The following is a 22,389-nucleotide window of genomic DNA, read 5'->3' on the forward strand; positions in this document are numbered from 1 at the left end:
GTTATTTCGTGGAAGCATTTAATAGCTTTTAAACAAGATGTCAAGCTTGTCTATGGCACTGATAGACACTCATTTTCTGCAGATGTTAAAATGAAGGTTCTGTGCAGGGACATTTTTTTGTTGATCAAGGTACAAACAATGTAAATGTTTCCTCAAAGGTACAGCAGTGGTTTTAAGGTCCAGTTTTTCCAGGTTTCCAAAATTTTTCCATTCCAACCACAATTGGCCTCGCTCTCTCTGGGTGGGTAGGGTGGCCCCTCCTTCTCCCCCACCACTCAACGCAATACTAGTCAGCGCAGGCGTCTGTTAGCTGACGTAACAGATCTGGCGGTTGGCACTTTCCTCCGAGCGCGATCGGCTGTCCAGGGATGTTGCGTGAGCGGCAGTTTGAAAAGAAGCGGTGACTGGTTTCACAGGTCTCGGAGGAAGCCTGTGCTAGCCTTCACCCTTCTAGCATTGGTAGTATCATGTGATTGAGTCCTAAGTAGCAGGTGGAATTGGTAACGACAAAATTGGAGAGAAAATTGGTTAAAAAAATTTTTTGGTTTTACTAGGAGGAGTTTTGGCTGTACTGGGAGGAGTTTTGGTGGCCGAATGTGCTGAAGTGATGGATTTGTTTACACATCTGGCTCAAATGCATCTCAGACCAACTCCTGAGACTATTTACACCTGCATTTTTATGTGTCTTGGCCTTATCCAGATATAATCCTGATACTCAAGATGCATGAAGTGACCAGGTGTAAACGGGGTCTTACTTATTTGCAAGTGCAGGCAAAGCTTTCACATTTTACAGTTCTGTTAAAACTTAATTAGTGATTCAGTGAAGCGTTGATCTGTATGGTGGGGAACAGGGAGATTAGAGGGGCGTTTGGCATTTGCTTTCTGAGTGGTGTAGGGGGTTGTGAGGGGCAACATTAGGAGGCTACAGCTAAAATACAGCAATTCAGACATAAAAATAGGTGCAGGAAATATTCAGACAATTGCACTTATTATATTGACATCTCATGCTTAATATGTCTGTAGTAAACTACAAAAACAAATAGTAGGACTATGGTACACATTCAGTACAGAGATTAATGTTTTTGTATCAGTCAGTGACAAAACTACAGTAGAGAAGTAAATGCTTCCAGGACTGTAACTAAATAAAACACCAGTCAAGTTTTGCTTTAATTAGAGTTAAAACTGTAATTGAAAGTTATAATAATCGATATCTGACAGCTCTTTTGCAACAACTTTTTTCGACAACCATCCAAAAACCTCCAAAACTGCCCCCTTGAATTTGCATTGATGGTTTTCAGTATTCAAATTCTGACACAATAACCTTCTGTGGTCCACAAACTGGCCCATGCATCAAATTCCATGTTTCTGTATCTGTTTCTATCTTTGTAATAATCCAGCTTAGAAATACGGTTCAAACAATTCCTGAATCTGTAGAGTCACACTTTCTTTTGCATCTTATCATGAGATAATACATTACCTACATATGAAATTATAAGCTTGTGAAGAGGGGCAGAGATACACATCATCTGCCTCTCACCATGTGAAACTGGTGGATTCATGTGTTTGTCTACATTTAGTGTGAAACTATCCGATGGACACTCAGGAAATCACTAAGGAATGATCATCACGCTGGAAACCCTTCATTCTTCATTCAGTCCACATCGGAGACACATGTGAAATGACGCAGAGAGCTGCTGAAGTTGCTGCAGTGGTTTTGGAAAGTAGTGATGAAGATATTGGAGCATTTTCATGTGAATCATATGAGTATTATGTTATATGAAGAAGCTTTAAAGGAAAATTAAGAAGATATGCACAAATAGAGAAAACACCCTCAGACCCCAGAAGGTTGACTGAGTCCCCCTAGAACACCAACTTTAAACTTTCTGATGACTTTATTGTGACTAAAAATGATGTGTTTGTATTGTGAAATAATAGAGAGCTGAGGACTGTAACTCATGCTTGTGTGTGCGTGAGATAAACACTGACGTGTCTTGTGCTGAGTATAGCTGCCGTAACCTGAGCATGAGCAGCTCAACCACAGACATGTAGGAGCATAAAGACCTGCCAGCTCTGATTTCCCTCCATCTTCACCTCTGCATAACCACACACACATACAGCTCCTGCTCTGAGACTCAAGCATTTAAATATCTGTTAGTCTCTAAATCAGTGTGGACCCACATACTGTGCTGTCCAAAGGTCCACCCTTTATTTATTGGTTAAAAAAGGCCTTTACGTTCAAGTTACTTGTTCCAAGAGAGATTACTGAGTGGAGTAAAGGTGTAGAACTACAGCTGATCACAAACTATAGAAATTGTAATGTCTTCATCAGATAAACATCATTTGAAGCTTTCATCTTTGAGAGAGAGGAAAAAATCAAGCTGCTTCAGATCTGAAAACATCCACATGTGTTTCTGTCCATCCTTCCACTGTGAGAAGACGACTCAGCGCTATGGGTCTGAAAGGATGTGTAGCTGATCAAGAAGAACCTCACTGAGAAAAGGAGATGAACACATCAAACAAAGGAGCTGGACAATAGACTGACCACCCCAGAGTCCAGACCTCAACACCACTGAATGGGTTTAATTACTTCTGAAAATGATCAACCAGCTTGAACTGAAAGACTGAACTTTGGAGGTGTGTCTGCAGATTCTTTCAGGAACAGAAAGTGAATCTCCTGAAAAGAACAGAAGCTGCAATAAAGGCAAAGAGTGGAAACACTAAACACTGAAAAAATAATATATTCACTTGTTGAGGATTTAGTGAAAAATACTTCTTTGCTGACTGAAAAATTAATAACTTGCACTTAATGGTCGTTTTGGCTGGAAAGTAAATAAATGAAGAGTGATCTCCGACTTACACACAACACTGTATGTCTTGGCTGATCATCTACGTTTCAAGTAAATGATAACTGACATCCACTATGGACTATTAAAAATAGAGATGGCACCAATCAGATGTGTTTTGGGCCGATATCAGTATAAAATATTTCCAGCGCTAGGTTAAGCACATGTATCCAATCAAAGATTAAATTTACATGATTCAAATGTATCATGTCAATAAAATGTGATATATCAACGTCATTTTTGCCAAAGTAAGTGAACTGAAAGTCTGTGGTTGTGTTGATATAACACATTTTATTCATGTGCATCTGATGTTTGAATCATGTAAATTCAAAGCACCATATTTTCTCATCTAGAAGCTTTTGTTTATGATTGCATGTATTTGAGGAGATGGTTGTAGCTCTGAGCCTGGGTTTATTTCTTTGTTTTCCAAGTCTCTTGTTCATCCAGACTTGCACTGCTGCTGAGTCTGGAATAACAAGGTGCGACCTGACAGCGAGAGACAGAGAGAGAGACAGACAGACAGAGAGAGAGAGAGAGAGAGATGTCACTGCATAGAGAGGGGAGAAACCCTGAATCAGAAAAAGGCCAATTCACTATCCACGGATGAAAGAGCGAGCGAGAGAGATTAGACAGAAAGGGAGGGTAAAAGAGAAATTTGAATTTGATGTAGGAAGTGCAACCAACTTCTAAGACTGAACTTGTCTGTGGAACTTGTCTTGAGGTGTGTCTGCAGATTTCTTTGAGAAACTGAAAATGAGAAAAATGTGTTATCAGGTTTAGTTCTACCCCTGTCTGGACCAAGCGGTTAACGACGATGATGATGATGTTTAGTTATTGAGGCTTTCCTGTAAAATTACCATTTCATGATTAAAAAATGAGTAACTTGTGTATAAAGGCCATTATGATTGGAAATTAAATAAAGATCTCTGACTTTGCTGATTGTCTACATTTGGAGTGGCCTCTAGTTCCTCCAGCCTCACGCCTACTTCTGTTGCTGAGTTTACAGTAGTTATGTGCAGGCTGAGAAAGAGAGGGAGAGAGAGATGTCACTGCAAAGAGAGGGGAGAAAACCCCCTGAGTCAGAAGAAAGCTCCTTTCAATAACCGTGAGGGAGAGAGAGCGAGAGATCAGACAGAAAACGAGAGAGATCAGAAAGAGAGAGAGCAGGAAATTTGAATTTGAAAAAGGAAGGAGATTCCCATGTGCCTGGCAGCGCTGCTGACACTGGCACAGAGAGAGAGAATGAAATAGAGAGAGAGAGAGAGAGAGAGAGAGATTTGTCAGGCTTGCCCCGTGGCAGGCAGGCTTGGCTCGTTGTGCAGACTCATTGAAATTCCCCCTACTGCAGTGCGACTGCAGCCAGCCAGTCACAAAGGACAGACGCAGCGACCCACAATGCCGCTGACTCACTCAGCAAGTATTGTTGTGCAGGACAGTGAGCGTGCAGTCCTGGGGATGGATGGATAAGCTTTGAGAGAGAGAGAGAGAGAGAGAGAGGGAGGATGGATGATGGCTATCTGCCAGAAAAGTGCCCAGAACATTACTCAGTCTGTCTCACATAACTGCTGACGAAGAGAGAAAGAGAGACCGAGGGAGAGAGGCTTGGCAACACTTAAGTTTCACCCAGACCTTTTGGACCGAATCTTCAATTACGAAACACACAGTAAAGCCATAATACCCTCCAGCCTCTCTCTGATTTAGCCGCACCGGCTAATCGGGGTGGACGATATGTAGTAATATCACTAATTATTATTATTTTCAGGTGTGATATTTCAATAACAGTAGTATAATTCAATAATTATTTCATCGTATTTGAATAAGTGACCTATTCAAGTATCCATGAGAGTTAATACACAGATCTGTGGTTAAACGTGGGGAGGAAGAAGAAAAGGCTTTGCTTGATATTAACGTTGTATAACTGTATGTAGTGATATAGTACACAAACAGAGCAACAAGCAAAATGTTTCAGATCATTCAAAATAAAAATAGCTAAGGGAAATCTTTTGCTAGCTGCGCTTGAGTAGCAGAGGCTGCTCCTTCGGATGAGCTAAGGCACTAGCACTAACTGGTGCAGTGGTAGATGCCAATAACACATCATTTTCTACTTTAAATATTCTCTCCTAATGATGTGGTAATGTGTTAGTTTGTCAAGATAACACTGACAAAAGAGAAATATCTTTTTATTGTTTTTAAATTGTTTTTTATAGTTCTAGCTAAACTAGCTGGAGTAGTTAGCCTAGCGCAGGGGTTGGCGACATGCGGCTCTGTTACTGTCCTGTTGCTGCTCCACAGCAGAATTAAATGTTTAGGTAAAACTGAAATAATCTTTCTTTTGCAGTGAAATAAAGCTTGGCTGATCATTCTAACACAGTCTTAACAAAAAATGGACTTAAACTATTTGGGTTGCTGACCCCCAGCCTAGAGTTGCGATGCTGCGTCATGGTCTAAGTTGGGCCGCAACAGAAAAAACAGGACTTCCATGCCCTCACGTTTACCTGTTCCCAAGCAGGATAAAGGGGGGATAAATGAAATAGCAGTGGAGGAAAGGAGAACATAACTGAAGTTAGATTTAGGGGAAGCCAACAAATTAAATGAAAGCAGATTTATTTACTAACCTAACTTCCTAGCTAAACCGAACCAGGAGTAAGCTAAGGCTAACAGAAATAGCCCTTTCTCCCTGATAGAGAGATTATGTATGAGTTACATCTCTGATCAGCCCATTAGCTCAGTGTTTACAGCGTACTTCAATGAAAATGCTTTATCAGCATCATAATCGACACACTGCAAAGCAACAGTAAGCCGTACACTCACATGAAACTCTTACACAGACATAGATCTCTAACCTAAGTTCTTTCCACAACTGGTCAGGAAACCTGGAACCACGTCAGAAGTAAGGCGCCACTGCCTCCTCTTGGTGGTGACCCAGTGCAGCTCACCTCACGGTTCTGCAAATCAATACGGAAGACAGACACTACACAGAATCCTTAGCAGTGCCCATTTGGCAGTGCACTCATGAATGCATTTGCATTTTGTTGTGACAAAGTATGATATACTTACTTAATCTTAATTAATCTTACTTACTTACTCACAGACATGCTGACACAGGACTTCCCTGTATCGTTAGCCTTGATGATTATATGTGCTTATGATGCCAACATGTGTGTAATGGGGGCTGCTTCAGATGAGCTAATGAGTTAATGCTAATGCTACTGGCGCAGATGGTGATGCCATCTACATGAGATTTTTCCCTCTCAGCAGATGATGTGCGAACATGGTAGTTTGACACCTAATACTGAGAGCAGAAAAATATATTTTCATTGTTTCTGGTTCTAACTAGCATTGTCTAGTTAGCACAGTTACAGCCGCACTGCCTCTGCCACCACATCCTTAACACGTCTTTGCCATACACTCATGTCAAGGCACTCATGCTTTGTAGGCAAGTATTGTATAATATGCTTTATTAATCACAGATTCAAGCAGGACTGTCACACTGTAACACCCTGTTAAACTGTAATGCCATTTCACTGAATTGTTGGCCTGTATTTTTTTCCCTGACTTTCTATGATGCAGAATAATAAACACCCAAATGGTGATTTCGGTATTCCAATACAGGCACGGATTAAGTTTAACTGAGTATCTGTGCACTTGCCTGTTTGACACCCCATTTTAGCCCTGTCCTAATGCTGAAGTGTGAAAATGTCAACAGAAGTTAGTTGATAGCAGAATTACCTTGATAGCAAGTGGATAGTGGACCACTGTTGGCCCGCTAATGGCAAAGCTGGCGGTCCACTGGCATTTTGCTCATTGTTTTCCAGGCAGCCCACGAGTGCTTAAGCAGAGTATTAGACAAAATTTCACTTATCATTGCTCATTTTCCACTCACAGCCTAATTTACTTCTTTCTCCTTCCTTCCTTTCTTTAGTTATTCTTTGTAAATTATTTCAGTAAATAATTTTAGCACAGTGTCAGTAACAGCATTTTCTATATAAATAATTTTATATTAGGCCTAGTCAATATTTTTGCTCTGAGTTGTAATATTGATTTATTATTTATTATTTTGTTTTTCAAAATAAAAGTGTGCATTTTAAATCTGTTTGCGGAGATTTAAAACTAGGCGGAGCTTGTATGCAGGACAATGATCTGAGTGGTCCGAGGGTGGACCAGCAGTGGCAAACAGTCAGTGGGGCGCCAGCCTTATCAAGCCAGTGGACCAATATATGCTCACTATCTGGGTACATTTTGGAAATAATGTTTAGAGGAGGTATAGCAATGAATGCGAAGACATTTAACCCCATTAATCTGGTTTTGGTCTTCGAAGAAAAGAGGCACACAGGGTTGCACAGTTTATTAGTTTTAAGTGCTGTTGTATTTTGGGTCCTTATTAATACTTTATTAGTCCACAATAGAAATTGGTTCTTTTGCTGTCTAACTATGCCCGGTCTGGGCGGAGCACCTGGGTCAGTTGGGGGGTTAAGTGCCTTGCCCAAGGGCACGACCAGAGGTACACAGCCATTCCTGGGATTTGAAGCCCTGACCTTCGTGTACCTTTCTTACCCCTAGGTCCTGACCATTCTCAGACCTGCTTGTGTGTGGATGAATCAGAACATCCAAAAATGTACCTAATATCAGTCAATATAATGCAGAATCTTTAGCCATGTTAGATGTGTTTGTAAAGTGTCAGCGTATATATCCTAGTCCTGTTGTGCAGCCCTAGTGGTCAGTGACAAATAAAGATAACAAAGAGAAGCAGGGCAAGAGAGAGCAGGATAGAGAGAGCAGGAGAGTGAGAGAGAGCAGTTGATTGTGTTTGTACATGCCGTAGAGCTCCTGGCTGACTGTTGCTCTCTCTTTCTCCTGCAGCTGAATGGCAGTGGTCAGGTGAAGGTCCCCCCTCACTACATCTCCTCTCAGATGCTGGCCCCTCCGCCTCCCCCGGCCCTGCCCCGCCTGACGTTGCCCCCTGACTCCAAATCCAGCACCACCTCTGCAGATGCAGCCTCCAGCTCGCCCACCTCCCCCAGTAAGTGGGTCCCTATGATGCCCGTTCATCCAGCCGTCTGTCAGCATGTCCATCTCCCTGCCCTGGCCAGCCTCATAGGGCTTTGGCTCAGAGATGTTTGTCAGGCTTTCCCCCTTTGGCAGTCAGTCTTGGACTGTTCTTTAGACTTACTGTAGTGCTTAACATGCTGGAATTCTCAAAATATTCTTGTACAACGAATGAAATTCCTTTCAATTCCATCCCAATTTTTGACCCCTTCAGCCACAATCATGAGCAGAGATTCCAGAGAACCTTAACAGAGTTACAGGAACAGGCCTAGCTAAGCAGCTAGCAAACTCTGACACAGTTGACATTCGGCTTTATAATGTTTTGAAAAAAAGCTGATAAACCAAATGAACCTGTGTGCGTTGGTGGAGAACATTCTAGAACAGTGCGAAGAACACCCAAGAACAGTGTGAATGAGGTGAGAAACGTCTAGAACAGTATGAGTGGGAGAGAACATTCTAGAAGAGTGTGAATAATGGGAGAACGTTCTAGAGCACTATGAATGAAGGAAGGCATTCTAGAGCAGTGAAGAATGAGAGAACATTCTAGAGGACTGTGAATGGGAAGAACAATCTAGAACTAAGTGTATGACGTGGGAACATTCTAGAGCAGTGCTGATGATTAGAGAACATTCTAGATCAGTGTGAATGATGGAATAATGTTGTAGATTAGTGTGAATGAGGGGAACATTCTAGAACAGCCTGAATGGTGTGAAGGTTCTAAACGAGCGTGAACAGATGGGAGCATTCTAGTGAAGAGAATGAAGAGAGCAAGCTTAAGCTGTGTTCCACAAAGCCTGTGTAAACACTGCTTATAGAAATATAGAACCATATTAATCAAATCAAATCAAATCAGATTTATTTGTAGCACTTTTTACAACTGATGTTGTCACAAAGCAGCTTCACAGAATTCCAGTAAAGACAAAGTTTTAACAAGAATATAAAAACCCCAGGTGATCAAGCCAGGGATGACGGTGGCAAGGAGAACCTCCCTCAGAGCTGAGAAGGAAACCTTGGGAGGATCCAAGGCTCACCAGGGGTGGCCCAACCTCCTCTGGTCAAGCTACCTACAAGTGATTATACTACTAATATTAATAGCAGTAGTGTTAGTAGTAGTAATAGCTAGGAGTCCATGAAAACATCAGTGTAGTTTTCCGGGCAGCTAGTCCAAGGTAGGTGGCAGTAGTTGGGGCGTGGGCAGCTGGTCTGAAGTGGGTAGCAGGAGAGCTCGACAGTCAGTCGTCCATCAGTGTCCGACCGGACATGTGGGGGGTCGTATACTCTGAAAAAAAGTAGGGAGAGGGAATTAGTTTTATTCTGTTTGTTTGTACGTAAAATAGGGAATGTGAACATTTCCAGAGTGTGGCTAACGACTGTGGCAGATCTGACTATGACAGCTTAACTAAAAGGAGAGAACCAGAAAGAAACACAGGCACGAGAGCACTCTGAAACAGTTTGGCATCCCTCCGCACCACCGTCCACAAACCTGAGTGACCGCGTGCGAGCAGCGGGACGACAGCACCAGCGTCTCAGTGTACTATAATTCCCTGTGTCCATGGACCCCTGGATCTGCTGCCTTTGTCTATGGGGGAACATTACCTACCAAAAGCTAAACTGAACAAGTGAGTTTTCATCCTAGATTTAAAGATTGAGACTGTGTCTGAGTCCCGAACATCTTCTGGAAGATCATTCCAGAGTTTGGGGGCTTTATAAGAAAAGGCTCTTCCCCCAGCTGCAGCCTTAGGAATTCTAGGAATTATTAAGAAGCCAGCACTCTGGGATCTGAGTAGTCGTGATGGCTCGTAATAGGAAATTAAACCATATTAATGTGTTTAGAACGTTGTAAATGTGTTCAGCAATTTGATCTAATCTGATTTATCACTGCTTATGGCTGGCTCAGAATTGGTGGTTTTCTTTGGTTATAATCCCTCAAGCCATTGGTACAATGTACAGTGGTACCAAAAGTTTTTGGACACCTTAATCTTTGGTAAACATTAATGAAGTTCTTTATATTACTTTATCAAAACATTATTAAAATGATGTTTTGTTTCATGGAGAAACAATTTTAGCACAACATCAAACTGATGTTGAACTACAAATGTGGATTATAGAGAAGAATTCCAGCTGGACTACACTAAGGATACTGTAAAGCAAAGGGGTGGAAACGTCAAAGTCTGGGCTTTTTTCTTACAGTGGTGTCGGTGAGCTTGTGTTCAGTGATGGGATCATGAACTCAGAAGTGTGAAAAAGACATTAAACCTGCAGAAATCTGCAAAGAAACTGCTCAAACAGTAATAATCTGAAATGTTTACATGCAAAGATTTTCACCAATCCAAATAAATTTCTCTCTAGATTAAGACTGAGGTGTTTGTATGCGCACTCTTCCATTTGAGCTGTTAGTCCGATTATTAACGGATTATCAGGTTGCATGTAAACATGGATAATGAATGAATATTTTGCTGAAAATAAAATGAGTCTTGAAATGGTCGGTTTGAAATAAATGGTTTGGCATTTTGTTTCCGAACTCAGTTAACTTCATACATTTTTAACCATGGCGCAAATGTCTAAATACTTTCTGGTGCCCCTGTACATCACTGTAAACAGAGACTCCACACTTTTGAATGTAGCTCACGTGGAACGGTTAACCGATCACTCAAGTACCTAAGCATGTGGAGAACAGTGAGGCGTTTCTACCATTACACAGATGCGCTGTTATCATTGCATCTCAGAGCAAGATCCACCATGAATTTCTGCCTTTCGTATTGGGTAGCAATGCATGGACAGTGTGTTCATACTTTGAGAAACTTGAGAAATTATGCTGCATTGTCTTTGGCTTCTGAGGCCCATAAACAGCCGTGCTCTTTAGATGACAAGGCAGTGGGGCATAGAGGCCCTTGTCCATTAATCATGCTAATTTCATTAAGAAATACTGAGGGGAGCTCGTCCCGTGCCGGGCCCAATGCTGCCGCTGCAGCAACCATGATCAGTCCTCTGGCGTGTGGTCTCCTCCTCTCACCCAAACACGATTAGACTATCTGCCTGCTCCTTCAGCTGAGACACTACTTAATAGTTGTTGATTCCCAGTCAGCGTAGTTTGATGTGAATGAATGGGAAGATTTTATCCTCTGGGAAAGTGAAGCTTTTTTGCAGGCCTAAAGAAGTGAATGAAACTGCTGCCTTGAATTTCAGATTTAATGATCAGTTGAACAGTGTCTACACAAAAAGCTTTATTTTTCAGTGTGGGATTCCCTGCGAGAGGCACGGATAAACACAGCTGCCTTTTTAATTACTCCGCTCAGTCAACTGACTCGGATTAGAAGACATTAAAGCATGTTTTCATTAACGAGGCGCTGGATTTGTATAACGAGATATTATTACATGTGGAAAAGCGTTCAGATTCCCTGCGCTAACTCTGTTTACTGTCAGAGGAGTCTCGCAAGCTGTCGTCAGGGCGTCTGGTGGGTTTCATCAGAGCCAGAGTTTAAGAAGAGCATCCAATTGTACCAAAAACACGACTGCAAAGTGTTAAGAGGGCATATGCAAGTATCACTGAGTCCTCAGCGAACAGGGTTTTTAAATGGCAGAATATGCTAATTAAGTATTTTTTTAGTCTTTTACACAGTCATTTCTTTAATTTTGGAAAACAGATGAATGTGTTACAATAAATAACATTTAATGGTGTTCAGCGCCACCTGGTGCTTTTCAGTCAGTCAGTGACTCAGTAAGAGACCTTGACTCTCAAAAGCTGGTCCTGTTTTAGCAAAAATATGAGACGATTTTTTGGCAAAATGCCTTGGTAGGAAAATGAGAAAACGATATGAAGTTCCTGTAACAGAATACACTTTGTGGACATAGAAAGCAGATGTACTTGACTGCAACTTCAGATGTTATTGCGTGTTGTTTACATTAACCCATACTGAAGAGCTAATAAATAAAATGTCAGTTTAATTATTTTTGATGTGTTGATCTAACATTTTATTCATGTCCGACTGACTCATACGGAGCACCATTTAGTTCAGTGTTTACAGTGTTTATACAGAGTAGGAGTGCTGGACACAGTGTACTTATTTCTGTACATTTAAAGGCTTGGTATGTCTTCAGAAGCTCAGTCAGCTGTGCATGTCAACTTAGATTAAGAAGATCCCATGCAGTGTTTACAATTTTCCACAGCTTACACAGTGTTGACCACTGTCCTGATAAACATTCTCTCTCTCTCTCTCTCTCTCTCTCTCTCTCTCTCTCTCTCTCTCTCTCTCTCTCTCTCTCGCTCCCGCTCTCTCTCTTTCGCTCTCGCTATCTCTCTCTCATTCTCTTGCTCTCACTCTCTCTCTCTCTCTCTCTCGCTCTCTCACTCTCTCTCTCTCTCTCTCTCAGCATACTCTGCTCCCGGGACACCACCTGCCAACCGCTCCTTCGTAGGAATTGGCTCTCGAGACCCTGCTAGTCTGTATCAGGCTCAGGTACTGAAACATCACACCTGCACCTGTCAGATACAACCACTGCTGCTTATCCAAACTCTTTCATTATACGGAATCATCCAGAGCATATATGCACTTTAAATGTACACACAATGCCTTTTGTCTTTATAAATATGAACCATCTTTATGTATTTATAAAAATAAGCAAAGCATTTCTAAGTAAAACATTAAGGTACTAGATTATAATATTCATTTATGTCAAGGTCAAAAATTCTAAGGTTCAAAGGTTCTACATATTAATCCTGCTAAAATAAAAGTGTTCTCGTGTAAAATGTACTTGGTGTCATTATAAAAGACCTTGCTGTTGCTTGGGGAAATTTTATGTAACAAGAAGAAATGATGTTGAAGGTGAAGGAGTTTCCTGGAAAGTCCACAGAACCACAGCTAATTGTCTCTGGACAGGTACAACATGAAAGATTTCCCAGCACACTTTCAGACTAATGATAAAGAGATGACTTAAAAGCGGTGGAGAACAATAAGCAGTCAACTGCAAGAAGCACAGAGATGCACAGCTGAAACTCATGCACAAACATTTAGAGAAATGAAAACTGTTTTAGAACAAAGTGTTGTGGTCAGACGAAACTAAAATAGAGCACCTTGGCAATAATTCAGGTCATCATGATTGGAGAAAGAAAGGCTTTACCCCAAGAACACCACACCCTCAGCGAAGCATGACGGTGGGAGCATCATGATGTGGGGCTGCTTCTCTGCAAACAGTACTGAGTCAATGCACATCCTCAAAAAATCTGAGTGGAGCAATATACTGGTAGATATTAGGGGAGAAGATAAATCTCATTTCAGCTAGATGGCAACTAAAAACATACAGCCAGAATAACTCAAGAGTGCGCTTCCATGGCCTGGTCAATCTCTCTTTCCTAAAGGAAATATTGTTCAGATATGTGCTTGGACATCATATGGACCAAATAAAGAATATTAATGTAAAAAATATAATTCTGTGTATTAAGACATACAGTGGTTCGTGAGTCAATCAGGTGCACATGAATTAAATATGTAACATAAGTACAATTAGTGTGTTATTCATGTGGAAATGATGCATTTGAATTGTGTAAAATCCTTTTCCTGCACAAAACCCAGGCAGTCAACAAAGGGTTTGAATAACCTGTATCATCCTTCCCTTAATGTCCCTGAACTAACTGGAAAATTTCATATATTATACATTAAAAGACACCAGAAATGTAAGACATTTTTCAGAATGTTAAATTTTAATCAAGTTTTTTTGAAGTTCGCAAAAATATGGCCAGTATTAAGCAATATTTGTGGAAGTTCACTCCCTCGCATTGAGTTCTCGAGCAGTCTGGCCTTGTGTTGGAGATAGTGAAGCTACACCTCTGTGTTCAATTATGGATCAGAGGAGTGGAGTCGCACTCTGCTGCGCACACCCTCCACCCTCGCATATCAAACAGCGCCGGAGTGGAGAGGAAGCCACACATAGTTTTCACCTCTCACATAAGACACATTCATAAAACTTTGCCTGGGGCAGTGGATGCAGTATAATTCAAGATCTATTCATTCTCTCCCATCTTTCTTTTTGCTTTAGCTGTAAGCATTGACTTGTTGAAGTTTCCATCTGCTTAGTCAGGTTCTGTATAATCTCAGAGCGTAAATCCCTACCAGGCTAGCCAGACAGTTAGCACACCTGCAACGGCACTTTCAAACAACACCTGCCCAAATATGCTCAGCATTTGCATTTACGGTTCTCTATGTTAGTGAAAAAGTAAGAGACTCTTTGTTTATTTAATTTCCTGTCAAAATAGCCATTAAGTACAAGTAGTACCCAAATAGCCATTAAGTACAAGTAGTACCCAAATGGCCATTAAGTACATTTTTGATGAGATGATTTTGAGGAGTTTAGATAAAAGATTGCATAAAGAAGGAGAAAAGGCAAGGAAAATAGGTAACAAACATCCATCCATCCATCCATTTTCTAAGCCACTTCTCCCTCAGGGTCGCGGGGGGGTGCTGGAGCCTATCCCAGCGGTCTGGTAACAAACAGGGGTTGCCAAAACAGGAGTTCAAAAAAATTCAAGTTACAGAGAAAATGGGGCTCCTAACAACCACCTGGAAGACCTGGTAGACACCAAAACTGCCCCCATCAGATAAACAGCACTGAAAGCTTTGATCTCTGAGAGAGGAGAAGATCAAGCTGCTTCAGATCTGAAAACATCCACAGGTGTTTCTGTCCATCCTTCCACTGTGAGAAGACCACCAGCACTGTGGGTCTGAAAGGACGTGTAGCTGTTCAAGAAGAACCTCACTGAGAAAAGGAACTAGATAAAAAAGGAAGTACATTTGCAGTACAACAATGAAACCGGGCATCTGATATGTGGGGTGAGGTTTTATGAGTTTGCAATTGGGATTATTTGGATTGTAAATGTCAGAAAATGCTCAACCAACTTCTAAGACTGAACTTCAGGATTGTGAAAAAATATCCTTGCAGATTTCTTTGGAAAACTGAAAGTGAATCTCGTGAAAAGGGTGGAAATGTTGTTAAGGTAGAGTGGACACATTGAAGAAAATTGTGTAGTTGAGGCTTCTTTTCCTGGTGCTGAATGGTAAAAATAAATAATGGATATCTTAATAATAGTACTTGTTGGCTGTTTTGACTAGGGATGAGTATTTCAATCAAATCTGATGTTTTCGAATATTTAAGGCGTTGCTTGAATACCCCCACAAACCCCACTGACGCAACTCCAGCTCAGTACCACTCAGTACCTCTCTGTACTAAATTAAACCCAGAACACAAATACATAGTAGAAGAAACATGGCTTGAAATTTATCCTGAGAATTGTAGAACTGTGTCAATCTTAAAATAGACAAATACAGATTTTTTTATTTTTTTATTTATTTTACCCCTCAGCTTACGTTACTGGCACAGTCACACTGTATTTCAGTTCATACCTTTTAGCTGGAAAACAGTGTGTTATTGAAGACTTAGTTAACTGATACTAAGCAATAAATCCACATAATAATGCTAAAAGTTTTATTCCATTAAAGCCATATGAAGAGGGTTTATCAGTGCTTTTCTGCAGTGCTTCCTATGTGCTATAACTGTGCTTTGTATCTGCTACCCAGTGCCAGAAAGGAACCCTTTGATCCTCTTACACTGCTTTTCATCCAGTGTACAGTAGCCTTCAGCCAACTGCTGTAGATTTTTTTTATGTTTGTTCTTTCTGTGCTTTGTTTTTCTGTGCTAACTTCTAAGGATTAAACCGTTATAAACCTCTGACCAGAAGATGCTGTATCTGCACTGCCCTCTGGTGGAGAATAGAGTTCAGACATCTCATAGTTCTAAGCTGAGAAGGTTTAACGTTTGATAAGCTATTTTGCATATAAAAAAATCCTGATTTACTATTTGGATTTTTGAACATTCTGACCTTGTGCGCTGTAAGATAAAACCTGGAAAAAACAGATCAGGTGATGCAGCAGGGGTGATGGACAAAACCCGTTAATTAACAGTAAAACTACGTTTTCTTAATAATGGTAAAATTACAGTCATTACATTTCTTGGAAACACAGACTTTTATCATAATTTAGCAAATGCACTAGTTCAGCTGTGAAATAAAAGTGATAATTTGTTTCAATCATTTGTTACATTCTATTTCTGTAAATTAACAATAGCAGTGGTAAAATACTTCTACTTATTTAACCTTTAAAAAACGGGCATTGACCGTTAAATTTAACAGCACCTGGACAGTTAAAATCCCTTTTGTCATTTTGACTACAAATTAAATAACTTCTGCACACATTTTTACATGCACTTTTTTCAGTGTAGCAGCAGTGCAGTGTATGGCTGGGCAGTAAATGTAGATCCTCAGCTTGTTCCAGGTGCAGGATCGGGGGTTTCTAGCCACAAGCTGCTGCTGCATTGCAGTGCTCCCTGCTGTATAAAAAGTGTGCCTCAGCGAGGCGTGGGATAGAGGCGAGTGGGTGGGTGTGTGCGCAGAGTACTTTACTACTTTACTCATATATTTCAGGTGGACATTGTCAAAGAGCTTTTCTGTCCAGGCATTTGTCCTGCTACACTGTAAAGCAGGTTTAGGCGCTCTGGCCAGCTGTAGTGGTCAGAAGAATGAGGGATGAGAAAAAGAGGGTAGAAAAAGAGAGGAGGAAAGGGGCGACCATGTGCCCCATCCGGGATGGTCACGTCCAGAGCAGTCTGGTTGTTAGGGGAAACCAGACATGACGTAATGAGAAGATGAACTTGAGAACAGGGAAGGGAAAGTCCACAGGAGGCAGAGCTAATTCATGTTACTCGTACCTGCCTGGTGGAGGCGCTGGGAGTGAGTGCAGAGTGCTGCTTGCATTGATTATTCAGGCCTGAGTCGGAAATAGGCGCCTATGTGGACAGCCCTCTTTCTTTCTGTACTCCTCAGTCACTCGCTGGCCTCTTACTTTCACTCGGCAAGTGCGTTTACATGCGCAGTAATACTACACTCACTGTCTGCCTTTAGATCATTCAAGTTGTGTAAACAGCACTCACGCTAGGATATCATGTATCACATTAAAACCATCAGAACGAAAGAAATCCTGGATTTCAGTGCAAGTTAACTGTTAATCTGTCCTTTGTTTTTCTGAAGTGTGAATTCAACACCTGCACCAACATAGCAAATACACTTTTAAAAATATTTAAAAATGATATGATTTCATTTAGAATTAGGTGTGAGACTTTATACCAACAGAGCAGGTTGACTAAATGACTGTATAGGTGCAGATGTCATATATTTCAAAATATGTCAAAAAAGTATTTCAAAGTATTTAAAAAATTATCAACTGACAGGTGTCAGCTTTTTCCATGTGAATTATATATATATATATATATATATATATATATATATATATATATATTGCCGCTGTTGGGGCAAAACCTCATATCTCCTCATATCTTACAGGAGAAGGAAAAAGCATACATTACTTTTAATGTAAGTCAGTTGAACCAAACTTCTGTCAAGAGTTTATTATCTACAAAGGACCAAAAATGAAGGTTTACCAAAACAAGGAATTGAAAAGAGTCAATATAAATATGTGATAGTAAAAGTATAGCAAAGAAAGCAGAATAAGACCACAAGTTATTATTAAAACAGTGCATAAAGACAAATAAGACAACAAATATAATAATAATGATCAAAGCATAAATAACAAAAAAACAAAAGATCGCATGGAACAGTTAAGCAGATTTGTAATGAAAGTAAAGAAATAAAACATCTGCATAGGGGAAATAAAAAAAAGAGAAAACGATGCTAAAGCAGTAATAATAATGATCACATTTAAAACTATACAAAATATATCAAATAAATGCCAACAATAAAAAGTAATCCATCAACCTGAAAAACAATTCAAATTAACTCAGAACACCTGAAACTAGATCAGATAAACCAGCTGCAGGCTGAGTGGAGTTGCTTAGCGATTATATAGTAGAAATGGTTGAGAGACACCAGTGAGTGGAGTTTCAGAGTTTCCTGTAATAAAGCCCAGTCAGCTGGTGCGCAGCAGCTAACAGCAGTTTCCCCAGTTCAGTGAAAGCTTTCAGCACCTGAAGGAGGATCCAGTCACTGAAACGAGTCTGATCGTTTCCTTTATTTACAGAGAGCGCTGATGTGATGTAAGGTGGCATGTGGCCGGTGAGCGCTCTGTAAACAGAGGCCAGTGTGTTTCCCGCCACACTGCCAGGAAAGATCTTGTTAATTTGAGTCCTGTTAACAACGTATAGCCTGTGAATAAGTTTTAAACGTGTGACATGAATGGAACTAACGTTTTCCCAGTCCAGCAGCTTTAGCCTTCTCTGGAAGGCTAACTGTTATGAAGGAAAGGCGACGGTGTGATGAACAGACAGATCAAGCCTGGTGTTTGGTGGAGCGAACAGCCAGTCAGAAATGCAGTCGTCAGAATCCCGATAGTTATCTCCATCAAGTATGATGGATATCAGACCATACATGTGCATGCAGGCGGACAGCCTGAGGCAGAGACTAAGGTGAATTGAATTTGCAGTGAATCTTCAAAGCATCTACAACGGACCACTGAAATACAGTGTTAGCAGTTCATGTAGTTCCTCCAGAATTTCTTTTATTTATCCTTCTCTCTTTTGAGGAGACTCATGTTTCAGCCTTCCCTGAAGCGTTCAATTAAAGGGAAAGATTGCAGTTTGTTATGCCCTCGTGGCCTAATAGCCTGCCCTCCCCTTCCTGGACGGTGAACACCCTCATGTCAGCTTGGTGTTTTCCTAACTTTAACCACCTGTCACCAAGACAAAGCCCTCAGCTTTTATAGCAAACTAAATATTTCGGTTGGAGTCTTGGCTTGACCACTGTTAATCTCTACTGGCCGCTGCCGCTCGCCTTTCCTGCTGGACAAAGAGCAGAGGCTGTTTTGGGGGGGAACAGTGCCTTTGATGCTAAATATTTTTAACAGCTGGCATGCGCTGAAGAGTTCCAGAATAAACGGTGGGCATGAGGCCATAAATAGAGATAGAGGGGGAGTCATTGGACTCCAGATTTTATCCATAGCACATCATTTTGCTTTAATGCATGGCAGTAAATTCACTTCCCGCTGTTTTCCAGAGAGCTTTGCAAAATAATGGAATGGGCAGTAAAAACAGCAGTTTGCAAGAGTAGAGAGTACATGAGAATGTTTTAATAGGACTTAAAATATGCAAAAGTATGCTCAATATTAAGGCTTCAGCAAGACTGCTACTACTGTTTTAGCTATGCCATGTACTTCAGTCCATGTCTGTGGGCAACAGTGTGTCATACAGTGTCAGAAACCACATAAGCAAGTCTATTAGATGTTACTGAACAACTCTACACGGTTTGAGGCGAGTGTATGATAGTTTACGCAGCAGTTAGCGCAGTGCAGATTGGTGGGGTTTAAGCTTCCACTGCTTGGTTGGAACATTTGCCTGGTACTTTGGCTCCATTGCTGAGTTAAAGAAGCACAGTTCAGACATCAAGTGTGTCTTGACTGAACGACTACATGCTCCTTTGTAGATAAACTCACCCAGTCAGAATTCTTCACAGTGGTGATGATAGGAACCAGACGTCTTAAGAGTTAGCCTTTTAAAGCTCCCTCCACTGCAAAAAAATAGTATCTTGTTAAGTGAAATGATCTTATTTCTAGTTATCTGTGCAATATTTCTTATTTTGAGATTATTGTGCACTTATTATAAGATTCTAGCTTATCTAGCTTATTTCTGTGTTCCACAGCATTATTTATATATAAAACTCAGAAGACTCGTGTAGGTTCACTGGTGGTTTTGGATGGTAAATAAATGGCTATATTTGTGTTGTAGTCATGGTTCCTATCACCACCACTGTAAAGAGATCAGAGTCGGTTAGTTTCTCTACAATGAACCGTTTCAGTCCAAACCACTCTGAATGAGTTTGTTTACATCTCAACCACTGAATTATGAAGACATTTTGAAAAATTGATAGAATTCTCCTTTAAGCTTCAGAGATTCAGAACTGCGATAGCTGGGGTCAAACTGCTTCCCTTGTGGTAGAGGGATGGGAAATCCTTGTGCTGATGATTTGGAAACATTCTACGATATCAAATTCAGTCAACTGAATGGAAATGGAAAATTGAATAGAATAGTATGAAAAAACAATTTAATTGGACTGTTTTTTTAACTTAGTCTTCATATATTATCAATAGTACTTTCTGAAAGTTTTAATATTGTTGCATATTATATCAAACTCAGTTATGTGATACAAGACATTACTGAAAAAAAAGAAAAACAGTGAAATAACTTTTCTGTGATACGCACCCTTTAATGCTAAAACATTTGTCTGTAGTTGAAGGTGCAACAAAATAAATAAAAAGATCTCATGCATGAAATTTGTACGTAAGACCCACCGGAAAAAAGGCCCAACAGAAGGCACCACTGTACATGGGCATAGCATCAAATTTAGGTCCCTGGGCACAGTAGTGTATTTATTGTGCTATATTCTTTTTAAGGTTGGTTGGTATGTGTGGCTTGCACCATCCCATAGGCCCAATGACGACCGCCAGAGCTGGCGGGAAGGCAGGGCCTGAACCCTGGTGGGACCAGAGGCGGTGCCCAGGAGGCAGGGCTCGGACATTGCACGTTGTCCCCAACTCCCTAGCAGATTCCATTGTCTCCCCACTGTCATTGCAGGGTTTCACTGGGGGCTTGGAGTTTGGCCCCACCTTGCTGCTGGCTCTTACGGCCGCCATCTGGCCTAAGGGGACGGGTGCATGCCACAATATGTATTTAAGGGTAAAAAAGTAAAAGTAAACAGTAAAAAAAATCAAAAAGGTAATTGTGCTTTGAATAATCAATCTTTGCTGTAGTTCAGTAAGAATTAGACTTAAATTTAGTCTCTGTTCAAAACAATTGCAGTAATTAAATGGAAATGTTAGATACCTGCTTTGAAGAGCTCACCTTGCTTCATGTCTTCAGCTGCATCAGAGCCCCCTCAGTGACTGTGGCTGCTTCTGGAACCAACAATGTGTGTTTTCCATGTTAGCTGCAGGGCTGAGGCTGAACTTCACAGGGTGGTGATTGCAGAAACTATTTTTAAAAAATGCTTGCTTGCTGCATTCAATCAAATCCTGTGTCAAGTCTCTCTTCACTCCTTTGTGAAATACTGCTTTTGGTGTCATTTTAACCAGTTCAGAACAGGTGAACAGCCACTAACTGCCGTCTATAGGCAACAAGGTAGAAGTAATGTGATGGATGTGCTTTTATTTTTGAGACGCAGTGATGACAGAAACACCAGGTAGATAAGCCCGAACTTGAAAGATGATCATGGAAAATGCAGTCTCGTATTATTTATTTTTATAAAAACATAGATCAGATGTGTCAGGCTCCAGTCCTCGCGGACCAAAACACTGCAGATTTCAGCACACTGAGTCATTAAACACACTTGATTCAGCTCATCAGCGAATTAGCAAGGCCTTCATGAACTGAATTCAGAGCGTCACGTGAGGGTGAATGATCTCGACAGCACTTTGGCCTGGAAGGTCCCCAGTTTGACATGCCTGACACAGACCATCAAAACTAGAAACCAAAATCAGTTGATTTTAAGGCTTTCAGAGGGCTCCCATTCCGGGACGGCCCTGGTTTGTCAGGTCCATCATTACTCACTGTCTAACGCCCCTGCTGCTGTTTATTCAGCAGCACCAAATACCCCTGTCTTGATTACAGCAAGGCCTTTATAGAAGGCTAGAGGCTAATTGGTGCAGATGCACCCTCTGCTGGACGCAGACGAAATCAGCAACCTCTAAAACTTTACAGTGGAGCTGTTTCACTCACAAAAATGACAATAATAGATTTATAGAGATTTCAGTTTCCAACAGGGGTGGAAAATGCTTAAGTGATTGTTCTTTGTCTTACTTAGCCTAAGTATTACTTTGGAATAGTTGTACTCTCTGTTTCTCTCTCGCCCAGCCCCCCCCCCATCTCTCACTCTCTCTCTCTCTCTCTCTCTCTCTCTCTCTCTCTGGAGTGATCAGCCAGATGCTTATATCCTCCGAGGCACCCCAGTGACTGCTTTTTTAGTTTTATTAAATCAGCGCAATTGGGTGTAGTTAAACGTCTGTTGAAGTGCTGTTAAGTTACTTAGTCCTCAGTGGAAAATGTTGAACTGGTTGGTTTAGGCTATGAACTGCTGCTGCTCTGCTGTTTTTTAAAGCTTGTCAAATTTAAAAAGTCTTCAGTGGTGTGCGAGCTAATGCCAAAATCCTATTATGCTTTTTTAAAAGCTCTGGTTTAGTGCCTGCTGGGCTCGCTCGTGCTGGCGCTCTCCACTCTTTAGCCCATATTATTTTTAATAGCCGTGTTCCTCTCCAAGGCCTGACTGGTATCTACAGAGCCCGGAGTCCACTGGGGCAGAAGACACTGATTGCTGCGTGTTTGGAAAGCGTTAGTCATTACGTTCAGTTCAGGCTGCAGGATCACTGCGGTTCTGCATTATTTAGAGCTATTACACCCATCATAGAGTGCGCGCCTTCCATCCTGCTCCTCCACACGTACTCTCCATCCTCCCTCT

At 41.1% G+C, this 22,389-nt stretch overlaps 1 protein-coding gene across 2 annotated transcripts in view; it reads left to right on the forward strand.

Annotated features, from left to right (window-relative positions):
• The window catches only part of nfic (nuclear factor I/C), a 230,892-nt gene that overhangs the window by 193,217 nt on the left and 15,286 nt on the right, over window positions 1–22,389 (forward strand). Inside the window, exons 9-10 of one of the 2 annotated variants that reach the window (XM_037535935.1) lie at window positions 7,704–7,863; window positions 12,261–12,346. In XM_037535935.1, coding sequence (XP_037391832.1) covers window positions 7,704–7,863; window positions 12,261–12,346 — 246 coding nt within the window. The remainder of the gene's footprint in view (window positions 1–7,703; window positions 7,864–12,260; window positions 12,347–22,389) is intronic. The other variant, XM_037535936.1, reaches the window with a different exon arrangement.

Source organism: Pygocentrus nattereri, chromosome 28 (assembly GCF_015220715.1).
Source record: "Pygocentrus nattereri isolate fPygNat1 chromosome 28, fPygNat1.pri, whole genome shotgun sequence".
NCBI lineage: Eukaryota > Metazoa > Chordata > Actinopteri > Characiformes > Serrasalmidae > Pygocentrus > Pygocentrus nattereri.